General features: G+C 39.1%; 1 protein-coding gene across 2 annotated transcripts in view; it reads right to left on the bottom strand.

Annotated features, from left to right (window-relative positions):
• Positions 1-299: 299 nt before the first annotated feature.
• Positions 300-26485, bottom strand: part of PCDH10 (protocadherin 10) — a 43233-nt gene continuing 17047 nt past the window's right edge. For both annotated transcript variants that reach the window (XM_074991933.1, XM_074991932.1), the window contains one exon: positions 300-592. In XM_074991933.1, the coding sequence (XP_074848034.1) occupies positions 573-592 (20 nt within the window). In that variant the 3' untranslated portion in view covers positions 300-572. The remainder of the gene's footprint in view (positions 593-26485) is intronic.

Here is a 26485-nt window from a genome sequence, read left to right on the forward strand (position 1 = left end):
GCTTTGAAATAGTACAGTAAACACTTTGCAACACGTGTATAAACTACAGAATGTCTTTGATATTTTGTGGGTCTGCAGATTAACAACATTTTTATGACCCACAGGTGAAAAGATTATGATCACAATCTCTCTTGTAAAGTTGGAATAGTTTGGGGAACACTTGATCACACAAAAATAATATAAAACAGTCAAGTTTAAAACAGTGATATTGCATTTATAATGCACATTTCTTTTATCTGTACGATTGGCTTCTTGTGGTGAATATAAACATCTAAAGGGCTCAGTGACATTTTGGAGAGAGAAAGATATATAGTGCTGTAAACAGGCACACACTGATCAGAAAGGCAAGATCAGTTGCCTCTGAAGTTCCTACAGTTCCACACATTTCAACCCATTTCTCAGGCCTGCTGAGAGCAATTAGGTCCTATTGTTGGCCATGATGTCTCCAACAGCACGCAAATCCCTTAGTTACATAGAACTGGATGGCCAAGATAATGAAGTTGAAAAGTTGATGCTTTTTGTTGGTCGACTTGTGCAAATCATGCTGCTTCAGGTGAGTCCTGTAGAATTGACTAGCATATCCTTTTCCGTGCTGCAGGAAAAAAAGAAAACACTTCTGAGAAAAGAGAAGAAATCTCCAATGTTTCGTAGTATTTCTTAATGTGCAGAGAAACAATTAAAACTTGTGACAAACTATCATCCGTAATTCCTATTGTAGTAAATATTTTAATGGTAAATTGCTTTTCATAGAATAGTTTTTCTGTGGTTTGATATTCTGAAAACCAAATGTTGCATGCCATTTTATTATCTAACATGTCGTGGCAAGTGCTCCAATGTGCCTTCATATAATTGGTTTGAATAAGGCAAAAGGTCACACTTATATGTTCACTATTATTTGTATTTCTAAGTTGGGTTTTTTTGTAGTTAATCTTGTTCTATAAAACAAAATTTAGAATCTCCAAAAGAATTGGAAGCTGACTTCCTTTCCCTTTCACAGAGAATCATTATCCTTATCACCATCTGACCCTTTAGTCAGGTTTGTCAGAGAGATGAAAAATTATGCATTAGTTCTACAATTTAAATCCAAACATTTACTGTATGCTGGAGATTGAACTAGTGTTATGTAGGTGAAGCAGGTCAATGCATTAGCAAACCAGTATCCTAATCCACTAGCTGTGGTAGCTATATTAACTCTCGACACTGGCTATTTTAGCTATAATAGGGAGCAAAGGTAACAAATGACATTTAGAAAAGGCATCAAGTCAGATTCTGATTTCAGTCACACTGATGCTGGTATGAAGTGGAACTGGCACACTGGATTGAAGTCTTGTTTTTTTTTTTCAAAAAGATTTAATAAAAAGTTCAAGTTTTAACTTAAGCTTAAAATTTGCAAAATCTGATGGAGCAGAATGCAAGTGATGTGTGGCAAGTAGAGCAAAGGAATCTTCCTAACTTTATAGTGACTTCATATATCTAAATCATATGTCTATCCTAAATTTCACTTCTTTTTTTTCCTAAAATTACATCAATTAGGTTTAAAAATACTGCAAATCAGTCAGATATAATTCATAATCAAGTTAGATTACTTATGGTGAAATCTATTCAGATATGTAGTATGTTTTCATCTCTAATCTAGTCTGCCTACATAAGTTACTGTGAGGTACTCATGATTACAAATATAAGAGATAAATGTAATATGTTAAGTGATTCATTCTATCAGTTCAACATGGCAAAGTACCAGATCTGTTAGATATATTAAAACCAAATCAAAACATGAAATATTGTTTTATTAGTAACTATGAATTGTAAATATTTTCCACTGTGCAAGTACAAACTGAGATACTTTTTATAATAAATAGTCACAAAAACCACTAGTATATACGTATTACAAAACTATCTAATTAGTCTGTTCTGAAGCTATTGAACTGCGAGAAAAAAAATCTTCACAGTAATCACAACAAACAACAACACAACAATAAATAAATTCTTGGTTTTAGCTTTAATTTTGATAAAAGAGCTGGTAGTTTGCTATGTTGAACTGATGACACACTGAACAGACCTGTGTCCCCTACAATTAATTGTCAAGGTAACTTCACTAGATTAGATAAATATATGTGTGCTAATTTCAATGTGAATTATATTTCACTATTTTTATGCTTTTTGTGACATGTAGCAGTGGTTTGCTAATTAAACCTAGAATATTTACTACCAATGTTAAAGTAAGTATTATAGAGCTGAGATGTGGTTTTTTTAAGGACCTTCTATCTAAACTCTAAGTTTTCATAAACAGATGCCGTGGCATAGCCTCAATATCAGATGGGCAGAAAAAAAAAAGTCAAAGAGAGTTCTGGAGGACATAAACAAAGCCAATGAGACAGGAAATTACAAAACAAAAAATGGAAATGGCTAGGTCATACATGGAAGAAAGACCCAAATTATATAACAAGACACCATTTGGATTACAACCCCGCCAGACGAGAGGTACAGAGGTAGACCAAGGATAACATTAAAATGCACAATAGCTTTCAATTCTGCTTTTATCAAAATGACAATGGACAAATTTAAGACTGCTTCAGGAGATCAAAAAAGAAGGAAGGCAGTGATGAAGGCCCTGTGTTATGTGTGGAATGGAGAGGCATAAAAGGGAAGAGGTGTTGCTGAATATGTAATCACAAGCACCACTATCTCAGGACCAAATAGTGTATCCCACTGATAGTCAGACCTTAATAGTTCAGGAGCAAAATTAGCAATCAGCATTTCCCAAAAGAGCAAAAATAGTGTGAATTCACTGATAGAGCCCTGCAGGTCCAGGAATATCCAATTTATATCTGTGGGTATCTGCAGATCTGGATGTGGATATCAATATCTCATTTTTTGCAGATACAGCTTCAGATATAAATTTTGTATGTTGAACCCTGCAAATGTGCAGATATCTACTTTATATCCACGGGTATCCTCACCCATGGATGTGGATGTGGATATCCACTTATCATTTCTGTACATGCAGCTGTGGGTGTGGATAACAATTTTGCATCCATTGTTTCAGTCATTATCTCACGCCCTTTGTCATTCACATGGCAAAATAATCGACAAAATATTCTACAATTGCTTAATAACATAGCAAAAACATCCCGACTGATTAATAAGTTAGATCAGTTAACAACAATATTACAACATGTTTCAATATCATGTGCTGCAAAGAGCTACAGGGGGCACATTAAAAAGCCACTTGGAGCTCCTGTTCCTCATTCATAGCTATCATTGCTGCATCCAGTAAAATTAACCATTCATACAACTGTCAGATCCTAAGTACTGGACTTTACATTCCTAATAAATAAATATTGTGTATTTCCTTTAATCTCCAAAAATGTTTAGAAGCACTCATGTATTAATCTTTGAAATATCCTAGTAAAACAGGCAAGTACAGTAGCTCAGACTGCCTGCTGCTATTGAGGCAGCCATGGAAGGGAACACATATGCTGGAAATCACCATGGAGATTCCTGTCACACATTCCCTTCTGACAGTTTAATTTGAAGCCTTGTGGAATTTTTAGGTGATGAAGCCTCCCTTCCTGCACACCATTATCAGAGACAAATGCTGCCCTATGACAGTCTATTGGCTTTTGGTTCCTATCTGGCAATGTGGGTGAATGGGAAACAAGGTAATTGTGTAGGCCTCTCAGCACACACAGCGTGACCTCTTGGCTTGCCTATGCTATACCTTACCAGCGAATGAGTATTTTTTTGTTGAATGGTGATGTCTTTGCCTTACCCTTTGTCAGTGTGTAAAATTTTCTTGTATAATTATTATTTTTAATATATGTGTCTGCACTACAATTAGGCTATTTTGTAACACTTAGTACCTATCAGCAATGTCTGTGCCTTGGGCAGTTGTAAATCCATGTTTTTTCTGGTCCCAAAACCTAAGAAAACCATATGGCATACTAACAAAATCAGATTTACTAGATTCCAGATTTGGTCATCAGCTGTTCCACAGAGATGTCTGGCAAGAAATCAGTGTGCAAAAAAAATCTTCCTGAGTCTGTATTATCCTTGTTCACAGAAGGAGAAACTGAGTCTGACAAGCAAAATGGGAAGAAGGGTGGTTGTGTGGTTAAAGCACAGGGCAGAAAGCCAAGAGATCTGAGACTGACTGTTTCTGACTCTCTAGAGATGTTCTGTGTAAATTTGGGCAAAAGTCAACAAATTCCTCTGTGCCGCCACTTATTATGTAAATATTTTTATTCCCATCTCATAAAAGAGTTTAAATCAGTATTCTTTATAATTCACTTAATTTGCTTAGATGGAAAACACTACAAAGTATCAACCAAAGTAAGAGCTGATATAAGAACTCGAGAATTTCCTGGTTTCCAATCTTTACATCAGATAACATTTCTTTCTTCATCCCCATTTAACTGTTTGTAGACTCCAATCTCATTAATGAACTCTGAAATCTAGTTGACCAGAAAGCTTTCCAGGGAATTTCAGGGAATCATGGATTTTGGTTGCAAATATTGTAAATTAGTAAAGTTTAATAATGTTACTACCATACTTACATAAGTTCAACTTTGTAGTAAGTGTTCTGGGGCAGGAGGAGAAGGATGACTAAATTATCAGTATGAATAGAAAGCAGTTTTAAAACATGTATTTCTTCTTATTAGTATAGTTGTGTGACGGGATGCAAAAACCCTGTATTAGGAATGAAAAAGCTAAAGAGCACCTCTGAACCCGGAAGATCCTGCACAGCCATTCTGGATGGAGATGTGTTTTAAAAAGATGACAGACAGATCAGTAGCAGACTTACAAGGCAGGAAGAAGGACCAACCCGAGAAACTACTGAGAAATGATGATATGGCAATGCCTCTGAGAACAGGAGAACCTACCTGCTGAGTCCAGAGAGACAAAAGGCACAGTTAACATCTTTTGCTGCAGATTGCAAAGGCTGGACAATAGAAAAAGAGGTAGGATGGGGTGTCCAATACGTTCATCACTTGCCACATGGCAAATAGGACACTGTTGTGGCGAATATGAGGTGGGAGAAGAGCACAGCGCCAGCAGCAGTGGCCTCTGTGGCGGCTCAGGCAGCAGCTCCAGCAAGTCACTGAAACTGAATTAGGATAACCGTGTGCCTGAATCTGGGAGAGAGCATTTATTTAGAGGGAGGGGCTCTATAATTTTAGAGTGCTGGCTCTATAAGTTTTGTATCATATAATGTGGCAAATATGCAGAGACAGCAAACACAAGCATGGCGATTTTTGAATATCTATTGGACACCAGTGGGTTAGGGATGTGGCCCAGGGAAGGTAGCTGTAAGGCACTTTTGGTTACCTGCCCTTTGGTAACCTTCATAGGAGTCTGTGTGGTTGGAAGACCTTGGGCTCCCCTATCAAACCCACTGTATTTTAAAGAGGAGCTGACCTAACCATCGCAACTTGCAAGAAGAGTAGTTCAAATAGTCTCACAGATACATAACCTATGTTATTTTGGAGTTCACTGTCTTCCACAGGGCACGGGTTTTCAATGTTACAGTGAGGGTATATAATATATAAAGTTTAAAATAGATTTCAATAAAAAATGGAAGCAAACTGACACTACTATGTATTCTTCATTGATATGCATGCATAACTATCTCATTAATAGTTACATGCAGGGGAAAGAAGAAGCCCCAAAGAGTGTGAGGAAGAAGAAAAAATGAAAAGGGAAGAAAGATTATAGGAAAAAGAAAAGAAAAAAAATGCAATAACTGTAATTCACAATTCTGGCTTATAAACCACAATGGAAATACTTTGAACAAAACACAAGATACATCGACACATTCAGAAGAAACCTTTCTGTAATAAACTGTCATCTTTGTTCTCTTATCCCAAAACCTGCCCTTTTGTCTGTTTTCTCTCATCTTGCCAAGGAAATTTTTCGGTCTCGATTATGGCTACCTTCTAGCTGGATTATCAAGAGGGAGAAGGACACAAGGAGCTTTCCTTACTCTAATAACTCCTAAGCAGGGACTCGCCACATTTTCAACCTTGCATTTCTCTAAACAGAAGATGGAATGCACTATATGTAGCACTGGCAAGTAGTCCTCTTAAACTTTGCTAGCCCCTCCCCACCCTACAAAAAGGACAGGAAAAAAATCAGGTAATGACTCTGCAGCTTTCCTTCACAATAGTCATCAAAGACTATGTCTAGACTAGAGGGATTTATCAGCAAAATGGCCATTTTGTCAACAAAAACCGCAGAGCATCCAGATTCCCAAGGGCACTCTTTCGACTGTAAGTCAACAGAATGCAGCACTTTTTTCGACAGCTGTACCCCATTCGCCACAAGGAAGAATGTCGCTGTCAACAGAGATGTGTTGGCAAAATGCCATTCTGGGTGTTCTGGGGTGCCTTGTGTCACCAGAAAAGTTTTCCAGGACACTGCACAACCCTGTCTGCTGTGCTTCCAGGTGGCCGTTTTCTCAGAATGGCCGGGCAGTCCGGACGCTCTCTATTGACAGAGCAGATTGCTCTTTTGACTCACTCTGACATCTGGACACAATCTGTCAACAGATGTTTTGTTGCAAGATACCTTCTGACAAAAACTTCTGCCAATAAATCCTTCTAGTCTAGATATAGACAGAGCAGTTCAGCTGCAAAAGGGAATGTATATTGCACCTCTTTTATGGCACCGCTGCAATCATGTCCACCCTATGTACTGACAGCACGAAATAAAAACATGTCACAATAACTGTAGCAGTGTGACCCCTCCATGACTGTCTCCATGACTGGGCAAAAGCTTTTAGATTTAACTCAGTCCTTACACTGAAAATTCTTTAGGAAAGCAAAGAATTTCCTAAATTCTTTAGGAATTACATAGGAATTATATTTTACATAGTATGTAAAATGACATCCATGGTAAAGCTGTTATATACATATAAATGCTACTGCCACCAAGAGGGGGAAAAAGAAGAAAAAATCATCTCTTCAGTCAGAGACACTCATATAACAGAAGAACAGAAAGAAAACAAGACAGCGCTATGCATGCTACATTCTCTACTCAAGGGCCAAACTGACCTACAGTATTGAGTTCAAACACAGACATTTTTATACCTCTTAACATTGCATAGCATCTATGCTGGAGTTTGACATCTGGGCAGATATGAAAGAGCACAATCTCATGCACTGTAGTACTTGTTTGCATGCTTCTCTGAGGGAAGCACAGAGGGTCATTCTGGGGGATGGGATGGCTATGTTCCAAGGATGGAACAACATTTATGCAGATCCAGTAGTTCTAACATCCCATGCAGAAGATACAGAGGATCTATGGTTACTATTACTGCCATGAAAAGGAAAAAAAACAATCAGGGATCTGTGTGGCAGACCACCCCAACCTCCTCACAAATGTCTGTGGAAGAAGGGTCTTCCGGAAGGGGGATTTCCTTCAGAAGGAGCCCCGTTTCCTTCCAAGGAGCCCCGTCAACACAGCTGCTTTTGCTTCCAGAAGGGGGTAATCTGGAAGCAAAATCTTGCAGGAATATGATAATGAGAAGTGAGATATTTTAATCCACACCTCATTTGCATCATCTGCTCTGCTCATTACCATTCCCCTTCCAGAAGGGACAGGGGGCAAGAGTAGACGTGGCCTATCTCTGGTGAAAATTCAGCCCAGTTGGCTAATGATTACAATTTATCTTTTGGTTGCTTGGTACCCTATATGAAAATAATTGCCAATCTCAATCTAGTAATTAGTGGGCAGGTGTCCACATCATGGCTGTGTCCACACGGCAAAGTTATTTTGAAATAACAACAGTTATTTCTAAATAACTTAGGCAGTGTCTAAATGACACACACACTATTCGGAAATTAAATCAAACTAGCAGGTGCATTATGACAATTCTGGTAAGCCTCATTCTATGAGGAATAATGCCTCTTTTGAAATTCTTGTTTCAAAATAGGTGTTATTAAGACACAGAATAGTGCTATTTTGAAAAATGCCACAAAGGAGCCAGTGGCACTATTTCAACATAGTGCTATAGACCTGGAAATGCTATTTTGAAATAGCTGGTTTCATTTTGAAATGCATTTTGTGTGGACACATTATTCCAAAATAAGATATGTCAAAATAGCTATTTCCACATATCTATTTTGGAATAGCACTGCCATATACATGTAGTCCACAAAACCACACCAAATGTCCCTTTTTAAAGAGAGGTCAATGACTGAATGGGAATGCAGGGTTAATTACCATAATCCCACACCCTTTGTGGTGATTTAATCAGGGAAAGGATAAGATACAATACTGGGATAAGGAGATGGGAAGAAGAAGAATACATTCTTGTGGCCCATGTCAAACCCATTCTGTGGATAGGCAGTGTCATAAGTCACCAGACAGTGAATCCAATATGCTTTACAATCAATTAAGTCATTTAAAATATACAATATTTAAAGAGAATTTTAAAATGATTCCGTCATATGGAAATGACATTAAAAGATATTCCAGATATTTCTTAATGGGCTACCATCAGTCTTGTACATTCCCCAAATAACTGGTTCACCCATGTGAAGATGACATTTTCCCAAATATTTTTTTCCTTATTGATTAGTGCTGAGGGGAAGTGGTTTTTGTTTCGTTTTTTTTAATTATCATTTAAAGCAGTGGAGTCCAATAATAATTCAAGGATTGCCACAATTGTAGTTATTATCTCTGCATATTTGTTACACCTCCCTCCCTAATGAATACCCTCCTCCTTTCCTAGAGACAGGCACCGCCAGCATACACACACACACACCATGCTAACTGTATATTCTGGAAACTCACTGGAGCCACTGCCATTGGAGCCACGGCTGCTGGGGGTCACAGGAGCTATGATGCGCTAGCCCACAGCTGTAACAGAACAGCAGAAGCCACGTGCTGGCGCAGCAGAAGCTGGCCACGCCAGGGCAGCAGAACCCATGTGCTGGGACAACAGAAGCCATGCCACAATCATGAGTGTATCAGAGCAGCAGAAGCTGTGCCACAGCTGAGCCAAGGCAGCAAAGTTGCACAGATCCTGACTGGAGCTGCAGGAGCCATGCCAGGGCCAAGGAGCTGGGGCAGGTGGGCGGGGCTCTGAGCAGGAGCTGCAGGAGCAGTGTGGTTGTGCCAGGGCAGAAGGAGCCACACCAGGGAAACCTGCAAGGGCCACCTCTGCTGCTGCAATAACGCACGTGTTCCGCCAAGTGGTGGGGTATGTACATGGAGCGGGCAGAGGGGCTCTCCATGTGTGCGGCTCTGTTGAGATGCATTTTGCCATAACTTGGTGCCCCATTCGACACATGTGGTGAACAGGGAGACTATTGGACACTGCGGCTTTGAAGAGGTTAAGTGGGATGTTCTGTGCTCCATGCATACATCTGTACTTTTGCATGTTTTTCTTTAGAATGCAACAATTTTTAGGAATTTTATTTTGCTTAAAAATAATTCTGCATGATGATTGAAAAAAAATCTTTGAAAAATATTAATTTTCATATCTAGAAAGAAAAAAAATTAACCAAGTTCATCCACATTGTAACTCTTGTGAAATGAGAAAATAACATCAGGGCTCAGTAACTTTTAGGGCTCTGCCATGCCATTTAGATACAGTTCACTTAGTAAAAAATAGTGTGGAGATACAATGGCCCAGAGGTATTTAGATGTCTATCTGGTTCTTTAGGCATTGACTTCCACTGAGTAAGTGACACTGACATTTTCAGAATTGCAGCTTGGCTGCTGCCTGATCTTTTAGGTATCTAAGTTCTCTAGATGCCAACCCCATGGTTAACATTCACAAAGGTGCCCCACAGACAGAGAGCAGCACAAAGCGCTAACTCAAGCCAAGTCTTGAGAGCCCTGAACAATGATTCTCAGAGGAGGTGGGGGACTAACAGTCTAGCAAGTGGGGCCTGACTCTGCTACATGACTGCTTTTTTGTTCTGAGGTACATCTGTTACCTGCCAGCCTCACAGCAGGAGGGCCATTGATGAGTGTGAGTGCAACACAGACTTGCACCAATGTCAGTCAGGGAACTGGGAAATGTCAGATAGCGTGAGAGGTATCACGCATGAGAAGCAAGAAAGATAAATGATTTTGACTGCAAAGGGGTGAGCTATGCTGAACCCTTTCTAACAAACACCTTCGCTTTTATTTAAATAAATAAACAAACAAATAAATAAATATCAAAGACCATTAAATTCTGCTCACTACACTCAGGATTTTTTTTTTTTGCACTTAGATGGTCTTGCACATCCAAGAGTTATCTTGTCCCTTAACAAATAAGGTAACCACACAGAGTGCTAACTATATATTCTGGTGACTTTTGTCTTTTGTTGTGTGTATATGATTTAATTGTGCAAATTCACTGAAATAATTTCAAGGAAAATGATTCCAAGGCACCTGGAGATGTGAAATTGATGGACATTGCACTGATCTCACAATGTTTACAGCCTATTTAAAATTACTTGATGCTGATGATGTTACCTCCCCATTGAAAAGGGGCATTTCATTTGCCTAAATATAGGAGGAACATTTTGCAGAACATTTGCCTACTAGAAATAATTTTGAAATCTGCACCAATGTAGATGATGATCAACTTGTTTTTAAAGCTGGTTGTCTCAGTTCTGTTTTGGCATACACTTAGTCAACTCTACTAGCTGGATTAAGTCTATGAAGGATTTAACAGCAGATTATTTAAGAAACTTAATTTCATTATTTGGATATGTTTTTGACTCCTAAGCCCTACAGATACATTCTCTTTCCTGAGGACTGTATGGCTATGGCTACACTACACAGCTATTTTGAAATAACTGAGCTGCTGCCTACACTATGCACAGATTATTTCAAAATAGCAGGTGCATTATTCCAAAACTGGTAATCCTCAAAGGCTGCAGCTACACTGCATTCCTCTTTTGGAAGTGGAATGCAAATGAGCGAGATTGGAAATGCAAATGAGGTGTGGATTTACATATCTTGCACCTCAATTGCATACTCTTACATGATCTCCTCTTCCAGAAGCAAAAACAGACACGTAGATGGGGTTCCTTCGAAAACAAACCCAACTTTCAAATAAACCTTTCTTCCTGAAACAAAATAGGAAGAAGGGTTCTTTTGAAAACAGGGTTTGTCTTCAAAGGAACCCTGTCTACATGGCTATTTTTGCTTCTCGAAAAGGCTCTTCCAGAAGCAAGATCATGTGAGAATATGCAAGTGAAGCATGATATGTAAATATGCACCTCATTTGCATTTCTGATGTCGCTCATTTGCATTCCACCTCCAAAAGAGGTAAGCAGTGTAGCCACAGCCGTAGTGAGAGGAAGAACACCTTTTCAGAAACTGCTATTTCAAAATAGGCACTATAAAAACATACGAGAACAGACTCAATATTTAAGGCACAGAGAACCAAAAACAGTAAGCAAGGAGGACAAATCAGAAAAAGATAATCAAGGTGAGCAAATCACAGAGTGGAGGGGTGGGGGGAAGGTCAAGAATTAGACTGAGCCAAGTATGCAGACGAGCCCCTATAGTGACTCAGAAAGTTCCCATCACGATCTGAACCATGTGTTAATGTGCCGAATTTGAATATAAAAGCCAGCTTGGCTGTTTCCCTTTCCAGAACGGTGCGATAATTCTTCTTCAGTAACACACATACCTTTAGTAACAGAGAGGAAGCTGTGCTAGTCCATACACTATCAAAACAAAAAGCAGTCAAGTAGCACTTTAAAAAGACTAGCAAAATAGTTTATTAGGTGAGCTTTCATGGGACAGACCCACTTCTTCAGACCATAGCCAGACCAGAACAGACTCAATATTTAAGGCACAGAGAACCAAAAACAGTAAGCAAGGAGGACAAATCAGAAAAAGATAATCAAGGTGAGCAAATCAGAGAGTGGAGGGGTGGGGGGGGAAGGTCAAGAATTAGATTGAGCCAAGTATGCAGACTTGGTTCAATCTAATTCTTGACCTTCCCCCCCAACCCCTCCACTCTCTGATTTACTCACCTTGATTATCTTTTTCTGATTTGTCCTCCTTGCTTGCTGTTTTTGGTTCTCTGTGCTTTAAATATTGAGTCTGCTCTGGTCTGGCTATGGTCTGAAGAAGTGGGTCTGTCCCATGAAAGCTCACCTAATAAACTATTTTGCTAGTCTTTAAAGTGCTACTTGACTGCTTTTTGTTTTGATAGTGTGTAGACTAGCACGGCTTCCGCTCTGTTACTATAAAAACATAGAATAGCTCTATTTTGAAATAAGCCATGATGGGCACTAATGACTCTATTTTGAAACAAGTGCTATGGACCCACAAATGCTATTTTGAAATAGCTGGGTGCTATGTTGAAATGCATTTTGTGTGCAGTTGTGTTATCTCAAAACAAGATATTTCAAAATAGCTGTTATGAAATGGTAGTTATTTTGAAATAGGGTCACACTGTAGCCATAGCTTATGGAACATCTCTGTGGACAAATGGGCCATTCGTATTTCCAATTTCATTCCCAATCTTAGAGAGGAAAAAGAGCATACAACAACCATAGCTCTAAGAATAAAGTCTTCAATGTTTTACCATATTGAGGACCATTCCAACCTCTTTCCACACAATGTAGTCTTGCAGTACCATACTCCTTCACCCTATACCCCACCCTGCCCCACACACACATACACACACACACACAGAATATTTAGTGCGATAAGAGTTTGGTATCAAATGGCAAATGCTGCCTTTGTAATGCAATCCTCTAGGATATTAAGAGTGTACCCATTTTTCTAATGCTGATTTTTAAGACAAGTAATGCTGTGCTTTTGCTGGTCCTTTACCCAGGAACAGAATTTCACTTGCTACAAATTAGAGCTGATTAAATAAAGTGTTTAAGGACAGTTCAAGGCCATATTTAAGCAGGTGTTTAACTTAACTTTAATGCAGGTATGTGAAATCCCATTTAATTAGGTAACTGATTAAACATTAAGTTGGGATGGGAGCGGCACTCTGGCTGGGCTAAAGACCCCTCTGAAGGTATACTATGGCCCACTGCAAACCAGGGCTGCTCTGGCCGGGCTGGAGAACCCCCTGCCCGCGGCATGGTCAAGGGCTGCTTTGGCCACTCTGGAGTACCCCCTCCCTGCGGCATGCTCCAGCCTCCACCAGTTAACCATAACTGGTAAGCCTCATCCATTTAGCATGAGGCTTATCAGTTCATCATTTAACTGCTAACATTCCCAGGTGATATTGGTGCATGCTTCCATTTAAGCATGTGTTTAACATGGACATTTTCCTGAATTCAGTCCTGGCTGTTTGTTGCTACCCGTGTGCTATGGCACATACGGTACTTCTGTGTTCCCTTAAGTTTCTGTGCACAATTTGTTTTTAAACTGTCAAGTACTGCCGAGTGGCAAAATATACTAATCTTCTAGTTGTCATTATTTTCTGCGGAAAAATGCCTTGCAGTCAGCTATTCTTCACAAAGGACCATGGAAAAGCAAAAGCAAAAAGAGGTACTAACTAGGTAGCAAATTTTTCTCTTCTGTTCTAACATAACCATAATATCTTCTGATAACATTGAAGGTAATATACTTAGTACCACTGGCTTAAATACAGAAATAACAATAGAATATTTCAGATTTAAAGAAACCTGAATTGATCACCTAATCTATACTCACTCAGTCTGGTTGGACTGATTACATTATTCTCGAACTATTCAGGAATTTTCTGTCAAGCACTGAACATCTTTAGTGAAGGCAATTTTAAATTGTCCACTGATATTTTATTCCATTATCTATGAGTCCTAATCCCTAATTTACATTTTGCTTACTTCACTTTAAACTACTCATTCCTGTGCTGTACTCTTTGATGAATGACCATAATTTATCCCTCTCTTTGTAACAGCTGTTTATATATGCATAAATAGCTTTGATCACCTTCACAATGTGTGTTCCTCTAGATTTACTAATCCCCATACCCCTGTATTTTAGTCCGTCTTATTTTCAAAATAATTCAACATTTTCCCTGTACATTTTGGAGCTCTATGAATATTTGTCTTTTCTTAAATTGAGAAGCCTGAAATTGAACACTGCATTCTGATACAACATTACACTAGAACTGTATTCCTCTCTCATTCCCAATTTAATATTTCCTATAAACTTTGGTGCTGTTCTTTAGCAGTACAATCTAGATGATATTCTTTATTCAATATGTAAGCATTGTATTTATCTTTCTCAAAAGAAGCTACAGTTTTTTACTGAGAAACATACTTTTCAATTTTAGCTACTCTCTTCAATTTACTGAGATTGTTGTTCAAAAATCTGATTATCTTCCAAGGGTAGTTTTAGACTAGATCACTTAATGATATTATAGATTGAACCTTTTTAATCCAGCACTCTCTCATTTGACAAAATCTGTAATCCAGAATAATTTTAACTAGCCAGATGACCACTTATCATGGATGTGGACAAATTTCCCACAGTCCCATAAAGTTTGTTCACAGCCACCAGTCCTGGCTCTCAGTGTTCTGTGATGTTATTTAGCTGTAACTTACCCCAAATGACTTCTAAGAGCCCAGTGATCAGTGGAAGTGCTGGCAGTGCTGCTAGACAATATTGACTTCCCCTGGTTCAGCAAATTCTCTCATTTGTCACTGGTCAGGTCCCAAAGGTGCTGGACTAGAAAGGTCCAACCTGTACTTAAATATGCTCTCCCAGTTTGATATTCGCCCATTATAACAACTACTGTTTCTTTTTGTCTGTGTGTATTTTTCATATTTGTGAGCTAGTTGTTTTTTTTTATAACTCATCCTTCCTTTTTGCACTCATAATTATCTGCAACACATTTAGGTGTCATCTAAGTGTGAATCTGTTATCATTTAGATGTCATATGAAAGCATCACCAGCTAGCTGAACACCTAAATGATATGCTTAGTTCCTGACTCTACTTAAGATGTCAAAGATATGTGTGAAATACTGCAGAATCAGGAAGAAAGCTTGAGCTGGAGTACTGCCTTCTATCAGTTCCTCTTAATCCATGCTTCATCCATCATTATGCATTACATTATTTCAGTTTACCTATGAAAAAGTCATTTTAAACAGTAGCCAACTCTACACCAAGAAAATACACTTAACCAAACTTCTGAATTACTGGATTCAGCAAATTGGATTGCACATCTCATATGAACAGAACATACTCCATGCTTAAATAATACAATAGAATATGTAAAACAGGAAGTTATGTATACATGCAAATATAGGTTTTACTCTTATCAGAGAGGCAGCTGTGTTAGTCTGTATCTTCAAAAACAACAAGAAGTCCTGTGGCACCTTTTGGACTAACAGATATTTTGGAACATAAGCTTTCGTGGGCAAAGACCCACTTCATCAGATGCGTGAGTCATCAGGACTTCTTGGGATTTTACTCTTGAACCTCATACATGCACACACCTTGCAGAAAGAATTTGAGAACATGTTTTACTGATTTGTTTCACTATGTTGACTGTATTTTCTGTAACCAGTAAAGACTGTTTCCCTATGGAAAGAATATATGAGCTTAGACTAGTCTCATTAGCTATTCATAGATCCACATTGCTATCATATTACTTTACATTAGGTGGCAACAAATAGACTATGGCTATGTCTATATGTGCCTCATCTTCCAGAGTGGCATGGTAATGAGGTGTTCGGAAGATGTTAATGAGGCATGGATGTAAATTTCCCATGCCTCATTAGTATACGGACATGTGATTTGGAGTCTGGAAGAAGATGTTCCAGACTCCAAAATACGCATGCGGATGCACGGCCTGCGGGGATCTTCTGGAAGGAAACCCTCCTTCCAGAATCCCCTTGTTCCTCAAAATATTTGAGGAAGAACGGGATTCCAGATGGAGAGCTTCCTTCTGGAAGATCCCCACGGGCCGCATGTCTGCAAGTGTATTTTGGAGTCTAAAAGTGCTTCTTCTGGACTCCAAAACACGTGCCCATATATTAATGAGGCATGGAAAATTTACATACATGTCTCATTAGCATCTTCCGGATACCTCATTACCATACCACTTCCGGAAGACATGGCACATGTAGACATAGCCTATGACTGCTTTATTAATTTTTTTCCTGCAATTTACTAGGAGCTGAAGTTAAATTTAATAGCCTAATTACCTGGGCCTCCCTTTTCCCTGTCTTAAAACAAGGTACTAAATGTGTCAGTCCCTTGAGACCTCACTAGATTGCAGTGACTTCTGAAAACAAATTAACTATATTCACAGTAGCTTCACACAAGCAACAATCCCCACTGGTAGCATGAATCTCTTAGGATGGTCAGTGCTTAACATGTGCAAACAGAGTTGAAGCACAGTCTATGAAGAAGTGGGCTTGCCAAGTAAGAGTGTGCGATTGGACATTAGATTGCTCATGTGTCAATATAAAGGTGTCGGTGCAGTTACTCCGGATATTGCTTTTTTTTGTCTCCGTTCCAATTATTTGTCACATTCTTTGAACTATTGTCCTCTTTCTTTCCCTCAGGACAAAAAACTCATTGGGAAAGGTAATATGCATTTAGAAATTAAAGTGGGGGAGGGAAAGGAAAGCACACATGGGAGACTTTTGGAAGGTTTTTTGTTTTTTTCAAGTTCTTGCTGTGTATACAACTGTGAAGAGAGATGCAAAAGAATAGGAACTCACAAGAATGTCATCCCACTATGGAGAGAGCTGTGAGCAAAACCACTTGGGGTTTCTCCTCCATTGCAGAACGCATATACTGGGGGTATGATCAGGAAATCTACTTTGCACAGAGCCAGGGGTCAGAGAAAGTTATGTTCTATATCCCACTTTCAATCACCAGTAAAAAGAATGGAGGCAAGGCAGTGTGTCTTGATAACAAACCTAAAACTAGTCTTGACTACTATCTAACACTGCATGCTTACCATGGACAAAAATTTCAAGGCCACCTCAGTGATTTGGGAGCCTATGTCCCATTGCCAAAGATATTTTTGATATCTTCCTAAGTTACTAAGTTACTGAGATGCTTTGAAAACGTTACTCTATGATGACAGACACAGCATTCTCAAAAATCTGGCTTTTGCAGGCTTTCTGTTACTTTAAGTATTAAAGTGTTGTTGATTCTGAAGATGGGACTCTAATTTCTGAGGGTATGGCTACACTCTGACCCACAGACAAGGGGCAGGAGGGAAGGGACAAGCAGCATAATTGCACAGGGGCCCGGCCTGTCAAAGGGAACAGGAGCTCCCAGCTGCCATATCTGCTACTGTACTAGTGGTGAAGGATGGAGACCCGGGCCCCTTTGAAAGGCCGTTCCACACAGCTCTGAGGGCTCAGGTGGAGAAACCAGTACCACACTCTAGGCAGTGTTAAGGGCTGACTGCCCTCAGCTCTGCCCCTTCTGGACAAGGCTCTAGCCCTTCTGCCCTAGGCCCCTTCCATTGTCAGCCTCATGGGCTGCACTACAATTCAACCAAATAGCTAAGTGACTATTTAACTGTGGTGTTGACATTTGGGTTCCAGCTCTGAGACCTTTTCATCTTGCAGGGTAGTAGAGCCCAGGCTCTGAACCTGAACATCTACATCACAAGTTATTTAACTGCAGCGTAGACATACTCTGGCACTACTTAACTCAGTGTTATACCATGGTAGATGTGTTTCATGGGGGAGGAGGGACCTATCTCCTGTGTTTCAATGACGTGCAGAAACAAGACTCCAACAACCTGATATTAAAGAGGTCGGGACATCTTTCTTAAATGAATGAGTGTAAAGTCAAGAAAGCTGGTCAAATTCAAGTTGCTTGCCTCACAACAAATCCCTGTTTAAGCCAGACAATTTACTTTTTTCACCCTAAAATGTGTTGTGGGTTGCTGATATTTGTGGCATTTCATCCAAGAAGCAGCTGCATTTCAGTGATAGATGAAGTGTTCCCTATACTTACTATTGTTCTCCTTGTTGTTTTATTATATAGTGGGATACTATGAAATTCTGTCTAGCATCTTAGTTACAGTAAATCTGTGAAACTACTTGTCAGATGTTGTGATGACCAAACCCATAACAGGGTCAAAAAGAACTGGATAAATTCATGGACATCAGGTCCATCAGTGACAGTTAGTCAGGATGGGCAAGTATTTTGTCCCTAGCCTCTGCTTGCTAGAAGCTAGGAATGAGTGATTGGGGATGGATCACTTGATGATTACCTGTTCTGTTCATTCCCTCTGGGCACCTGGCATTTGACATACTGTGCTAGATGACCTTTATATGACCTATTCTGCCCATTCATATGTTCTTACATTAAAAAAAAACAAAAAGACCCTCAGGTAAAAGAAGGCAACCTATATTCCTGGTTTAGAATAGACAATTGAATGAATCTCTCATTTTCTTTCAGATTAAAAATGGCACAATTCAATTAAAATAACATCACTCAAGGGTAAATTTTATTAGGCCATTTTAAAGCAAACATATTCAGTTACTTCTAAATTTTTCCTTTTTGATTTGGCCAGGTGGCATATCCATTTCCTCTCTGTTATTACAGTAACAATATTATTTTTATTATTCCCTTTGAGTTATGACTGCAAGAGGAATATAGTGACTGAAGAAGACAAGAAATTGGAGAATAGGCATTTGGAAAACATCACATAAATGAATTAATAATATCTGAACAGTGAATCACCATGCGTAGCTTATATATGGCCATAGAGACTTACTGTAACTCATAAGTACATATCACCACCCATGCTATCTCATTAATTCCTATATAATAAGATTTCTAAGTATTTTATTTAATTTAAAAATACAGCTTAAATTACTTATAATTTCTTCTGACAAATTTAGACTGATAAGTATTATTTATATAACTACTGTCTATCAGAATTTTAAAAATCACAGTGGTAAAACCAAGAGTACTAAGAAGAAATGGCCAAATATACAGTTGCTTTATGGGCATTAAAAACTATCTTTTCAACTCAGCTTCCAACATTCACATGTATACCCCTATAACTCAGAGACTGATATCTCAGACATATGGGTGCCCAGGCAGAATTCTACTGGGACTCCATACCAATGTGAAGTCAGATTTCAGGTTGAAGAACAATGTTTTCAGACATCTTTGTGCACGAAATTATACAATTTGTACATTCGTAATTCACTAGTGGATGCATATAGAGCTTTAGGTATACGTATTCTTTTCTTACACATACAAATGATAGTGCTTAAAGCTGTGCATTTCAGCGTAGACTTCTCTGAGGACACTTTTGAAAAATGTATCCTGCCCTTATATGTTACACCAAAAAGCATGTGCAGTTGGGGTCTATTTTATATATATATATTTGATTACAAATATGTAGCACTATTTCACATGAAAATTCTTTATTTCCACATGAGAAAAATCACTAGTTGTGGCTGAGCTAACCCTTTATGATACTAGTAACTGATTTATTTGTGTAACTGTATGAGAATTGTAAGAGCATAAATATAAAAGCATATGCAAAAATGGGTACAAGGCCACTATCCACTCCTATTAAATATCAAGGCCCCATTTTTTTTTCAAATGTTACTTTGTTTTTTAATGTTACTATATTGGTAAATATATAGTGAACTTCTTATTTATTTATTTTCTTACACTTTAAAGCCGTGATAAACTATGCAGAGATTTTTTTTTTTGAGAAACAAAAGCAAAACGACATAAAAAGAAAGAATATCCTGATTCGGCAGAAGTAATCACTAATTACTAAGTACTCATTACTTGATTTTTAGTTTTTCTCAAAAAGTACAAAGGAATTCTTAACGAAAAACATTGTTGTATATTTGCTGCTACCTTTTCTTAAAATGTTCTGTGGTACGTATGCTATCATGAAATAATATCTCCCTATGACAATCTGGACACCTCTATTCCAATCAATAAATTAATAAATTAAATAAAAATGCTTATCAGTGTTTTTAGTCCTTGCAAAAAATCACTGCAGGCAGTGACTCACTCACATTGTTAAAAATATATGGTACATTTTTTCTGTTCTAGCTCATTCATTCTAAACCAACTCTAGCTGTCAGATGATTATATTTGTCCGTATTACAAACAAACTGATGAAAAGAGACATCCATTGATGATAATCAGGATTTCAGAAAAATAAAGCAATAAAAATGCTGTTTGAGAACTTATTAGAGTTTAATTTAAGGATATTTTCTTTGCATATTTTAACAACTGCTGTTGACAATTTTAACAGTTGAAAAGCTTTTACTTTTTGAATTTCATTGTCTGTTGTCATTAAATAATTATTGTCTAGGCCCCCACTGTCTGATCTTCCACAGTTTCCCACACTTGTGAAAATTTAAATGGATAACAGTAAAAATGCTTAAAAATAATCATATTACCATCAAGATGATGAAAAATAAAAATTGAATTTTGCTAATCCTGAAGGTTATCGGAGAGAAAAAAACAACATGCCTTATTATTTTTATTTTGTAGCTTGTGTAAGATTAGTTGATAGTCCATTTCCTAGAAATTCATTTCTTCAAAGTTATACGCATATGCTTAACTTCTGATATGAGCAATCCCACTGACTTAATTTGGAAGTTAAGCTACACGCCTGCAGTGTTAAACGTGTACATTATATTTTTCAGGACTGGAGCCCTAGAGTCCATATCAAACAAAAACATAATGGGTACGTCTACACTAGCCAGCTACTTCGAAGTAGCTGGCACAACGTCAAAATAGCACGCGTTGCGTCTACACGCGTTGTGTGCTATCTCGACATTGAAATCGATGTTATGCGGTGAGATGTCGAAATTGCTATTCCCATCCGAAGATGGGAATAGCACCCTACTTCAACGTTCAACGTCGAAGTAGGGTGTGTGTAGACGATCCGCGTCCTGCTACTTCGAAATAGTGGAGTCCTCCATGAAGGCCATCAGCGGAGGGGTTGAGAGACGCTCTGTCCAGCCCCTGCGGGGCTCTATGGTCAGCGTATGCAGCAGCCCTTAGCCCAGGGCTCCTGGCTGCTGCTGCTGCAGCTGGGGGTCCATGCTGCATGCACAGGGTCTGCAACCCATTGTCGGCTCTGTGGATCTTGTGCTGTGCAGGGCAAGTGTGTCTGGGAGGGGCCCTTTAAGGGAGCGGCTTGGGGCTTTGCTGGTCCCTTATTTCAATGGGGAGCGCTTGTGTGTGTAGACGCTCCACATATCCTTCCAGGGTGGCTCCTTTCAATGTTCCCCGTCGCTACTTCGACATTGAACGTCGATGGCACCAGCCCTGGAGGACGTGTAGACGATACATGTCAAAGTAGCCTATTTCGATGTCCTTACTTCGAAATAGGCTACTTCGACGTAGTGTGCCAGTGTAGACGTAGCCAAGGACTGGGGTCAAAATTATAAATGTGGTCTAATCTGGAGACCAGATCCTGCTTAAAGCAGGAGACTCCAGGTCCTGCTTAAAGCACATTGCTGAATAGTGAAACTAAGGCTATGACTACACTAGAGCATAAAGTCAATTTTAAGGCAATTAGCTCGATTTTACAATGTGACTATCTTCACTGCAAATACCATTAGGTCAATTTTAAGGGGCACTAAGGTCCACTTTCTCACCTAGACTCTCCAATGCAGCATAATGCCAAGTTGAAATTTAAAAGGCCAAATTAATGGGGAAACATTAATTAATGTGGAAACAGTGTTACTTTAAATTGATTGTATTGGCCCCTCCTGCATCCACCAATTCCCAGGGAGCCAGGAAGGAGGTGGCAGCCACCAGCACTCTCCAGGAGCCCCTGGGAAGTGGCAGGCCCCAGTGGTCCCCAGGGAAACAGCAGCTCCCAGCCCTCCCCCAGAGCCCGAGGAAAGTGGCAGGAGTGTGGCAGCCACCTACGCTTCCTGGAGGCTTGGGGAATTGACTCCCACCAGCAGCTGCACCTCCGCAGCTGCTGGCAGAAAAGGTCAGCGGAGGCAGGAGGGCCCAAATATGGGACAATTAGTCCCTTTTTAAAAATAAGCTGGGACGCCTTTCTGGCATCCCAAATACAGGACCATTCTGCCAAATACAGGATGGCTGGCCACCCTAGCCAGGATCTCATTTCAGGTGTCAGGCTAGCCCTCACCCCACCACATCATGTGGCAGCTGAGTTGTGGGTACCAGACAGTGGCATAGGAGACAGCAGCATATCCTGCCCTGCTTGTGGGTGAAGGCTTCTTCCTTGCACAGTATTTAGAAGGAGAGGCCAAGAAACTTCCTTTCTGTGCTTCACATTTGTACAGAGCAGCCCCCCACTACAGGCACCATGAATATGGCAAGCTAGTCCACACCACACCATTTGGCTACCCCCACCCCCACCCAAGGCACCATGCAGCCGGCAGGCCAGGCCCCACCCCACCACACCACACGGCACCTGGGCTGTGGGGATAATGCATGTAAACAGCAGTATGTCCTGCCCTGCACAGGGTGAAGGTTTCTTCCCTGCATAGGATTAGCAGGACAGGCCAAGAAACTTCTTTTCTGTGCTTCATGTTTGCACAGGGCAGCTGCCCCCTCCCCCTCCCCCACAGACACCATGTGGCTGGAAGCCTAGCCCCCACCACCTTCCTAGCCCCCTGCCCCATCACATTATATGCTGGCTCTGCAATGCAGACCACGCTTCCAGACAGCAGCATGTCCTGCCCTGCACAGGATGAAGGATTCTTCCCTGTGAGAAACTAGTTTTCTCTGCTTCACATTTTCCAGGAAGGGGACCGGCCCCTCAGAGGGCAGAAGATATTTTCAGGGCTGCTGGTTGAGTGACCAGTTGATATGGTACTGTCAGCTGTGGGCTCCCAGAGCTCATTTGCTAAGGGTTTTTCACCTTCTGAAGCCCACCTGTTTGGTGTATTTTCCCTTGGAATTCACTACATTTCCTGCTTTGCTTGAGGGTAATATGAAGTATTTTCCTGTCACATGGAGCCATTTTGTTCAACTAGGGCATCATGGGCTTCAGCTTCTGAAGCCCACCTGTTTGGTGTGTTTTCACCATGAGAAAAGTAGTTGAGTGACCTGTTGACATGGTACAGTAAGACTATTTTTTAAAGCCAATGTTCATGAAATAGGGAGAGAATGAAGAACAGTGCCAACAATGGACACTTAGAAACAGCATGGGGATGGGGCATAATGCGGATGAATCAAACAATTTCTTTCATTGGAGAAAGAAATTTCAGAAAAGAGGCCGTTTGTTTTCAATGGCAGGCTTATGAGGGCAATGTATTCTGGGAAGATAGCATCACATACCCACAACCATTTGTGGGGTATTTTTTCCCATAATGCACCAGCAAGAAAACCCAGAATGCAGTGGGGCTGAGGGAACCATGGAGTAAGTTCCCACAATGCATGGCAGCAACAGTTGTACTTTGGTGGCGTAGGAGGGATGCACAAATTTGACTTTGTGGGCAGGTGCAGAAACTCAACTTCGACCTTATAAAACCCAGTGTTACAAAGCCAACTTCAATAAATGTATTTCATAGTTTAGCCGTAACCTAAGGTTGGTTAGTTCCTGCCTTACATTGCTGCTGTCCACATTGTGCCTGTGCTGGTTCTGATAAGAAAAATCCAGTTTTCTATTGATGTCAGTTCACAACTCTCAGAAGCACTCAAAAGTATTTTTTAATCTCTCTCACTCTGCATTATATCTATGTACACACACACACACACACACACACTCGATATACCCAGGGTTGCAGGGTTGCTCAGCTTCTTAACTCAATTCAGTTTATGTCATGGAAAATAAAGGGAAAATGCTCATGCTTTATGTATATGATTGTGTTTCTCAAAATCGAGATTTTTTTAAATCAAGTTAATTCTTATTTTGGGTTTCTTTAAAAAGGGATTGTTGAAATTTGTTTAAGAGTTTTTTAGTATTTTTTAAAACGGGAATTCCATCGAGTGCATGACCTATTATGACCCACAAGAAGTACCAACTGGTATAAAAAAAGATGAAAGTGAATTTTTTTTTAATAAGATTAAGGGTCAAATTCTTAGCTGCTAGATATCAGCATGGCTCCACTGAACACAGTTAAATTATGCCAGTTTATATAGTGTCAGGATCTGATACTAGGTTATTAGGAACAGGTTGATGGTCTACTTCCTATGCCAGAAGACTAACTCAGGACTGTGCTAGATTTGCAGATATATATAGTGGGACACTGTTCTGTGACAGACAGATTAGACCACATAAAACAAAACAAACAAACAAACAAACAAACAAACAAAAGGCCTAGCAGAAGAATAGAGGTTTATGATTAAATTTTTATTAGAGCTGGTGGAAAAATGTAACCCCTCCATCCACATATTAATTTTTTTTTTAAAATAAATTTGGTTTGGCCCATGTTTAGAATTTGATTTCTGTGATCCATAAAGTGATCAAGTTTTAATGGGAGAGATGTTTGCAGAAAGCCAGTTTCCAAGTTGCATGCCTGACTACTTGAGGAAAATGAATTTTTAAATTTGCATGCACTGGTATTCAATTTAGTAGAGCTTGTGCATTCAGCCAATCAGAAATGTGTAAAGGGCCCTGTGATTTATTGCCTGAGTCACAACTAAGCAACACAATGTGAATTTCAAATATTTATGATAAATCCTCAGAGTGAAAATTTTGAAACGATATTAATCAAATTGCCTAGTATAACAAAGGATTTTGAGGACATCATGATCTGCTTATACATATTCCACTAGCATAAAAATAAGTTAAATTCACATGGAATATAGGACTTGCTATATTGAATAAATTCAGTGACTCAGCTAGTCTGATATCCTGCCCCTAACACAGGCGTGTGCCAGATGCCTTTGAGGAATGTGCAAGAAAACTTATAATGGAATAACGTGCTTTTAGGAGATGTGTCCTCTTAACCCCCTTGAAACATGAGGATTTACATTTCTTTGTCTGCTACCATACTTTCTTATCTAAGCATTAATGTATACTGATTTATGTTCATTTATACATACAAATTTCTGATTCTATTTTTAAATTCCACATTTTATAACAAGTACCACAAATTAGCTATCAATTCTATCAAATGTATTTCCTATTAAAGCTTTATTTTTTCTCAGTGATAATAGTCAATTTATAGTCTATAAAAGTAAAAAGAATAGTTCAAATTACTCCTTCTGGTATGTATGATGTTTCTGTTCTCCTACCTTTGCTAAGTCCTTCTGAAGTACCTCACAGTCTACTTGTTAGGGCTGCTCAACCTTTCCAGTCTACTGTACCCCTTTCAGAAGTCTGATCTGTCTTGCATACCCAAGTTTCATCTCACTTAAAACTATTTGCTTACAAAATCAAACATAAAAATTCAAAAAGCGTACTTACAGTCTCATTATATACCACATAATTATAAAATAAAGCAAGTGGAATATGATCATGTATTTACATTTCAAGGTATAGTATGTATATCAGTATAAAGAACTGAATGAAATTTTAGTTTTTACAGTACTAACTTCGCTAGTGCTTTTTATGTACCTTGTCGTAAAACTGGACAAATATCTAGATAAGTTGATGTATGCACTGGATAACCTCCACCTTCACATATCCCATTGTTCCTAAAGTATTGGATAACCAAAATTTACTGTCATCTGAAAATTTTGCTACCAGAATTTTCATCTTCTTTCCCCATATCATTAATAAATAGAGTAGGCAATGTGGTTCCCTGTACCGGCCTTCACAGAATCTCACTGTTAACTTTCTGGTAGTGCTGAAAACAATCCATTTATTTCTACTAATTTTCTGTCTCTTAGACAGTTCTATATGTCTGATAAAACTTTACCTCTCACCCTGTAACTATGCTTAGTCACTGTAATAGCCTTTTATGGGGAATTTTGTCTAAAATTTCATAAAGCTTTCGACAAATTATATCAGCCATTTCTTTTTTCTATCCACCATTGCTTAAACATCCACATACAACTACAATAGACTGAAGAGACAGGGTTTCCTTTTACAGAACCATGCTGGTCTGTTCCTAAAATATTATATTCCTAATTTTATATTGTTTAAAAACTCCATCTTTCATTATTACTTCGGCTATAGCCATATATATGGTACTAAACTGAGAAGGAGTACTGGTCTGTAATTTTCAGTGCTTTTTTTTTTTAAAGAGAAAAAAAAATTTTTACTAACGCAAATGGAGAATGAAACATTAATACACGACAGCACATATTATTCAGGATCAGGTTTGTACTTAAGGAACCTGGCTAAAGATTCTGACATGTTGCCTGGGGACCCTTCTCCAATGATAGCTACTATTTTTGTCACCAATGAGACACCAAATATAGTAGCTGATCTTTGTGACAAATTCTTCCATTATATTCCAAACTTCCTTCAGAACTTCTGATGAATACTGTCTGGAGCTAGTGACTTGTTTCTCTTTACTGTATCCATTTACTCCAGTCCCTCATCTTTCTACACCTCAGTCTCATTCTCCTCATCTTTACTTGAAAAATTGCTCTTGGGTAGGTGGCTTCGCTAATACTCTCATTGTAAAGACCAATGAAAGTACACTGTTTAGCTTCTCTTTGATATCTTCA

The sequence above is a fragment of the Carettochelys insculpta genome, chromosome 4 (genome assembly GCF_033958435.1).
Source record: "Carettochelys insculpta isolate YL-2023 chromosome 4, ASM3395843v1, whole genome shotgun sequence".
NCBI classification, from domain to species: domain Eukaryota; kingdom Metazoa; phylum Chordata; order Testudines; family Carettochelyidae; genus Carettochelys; species Carettochelys insculpta.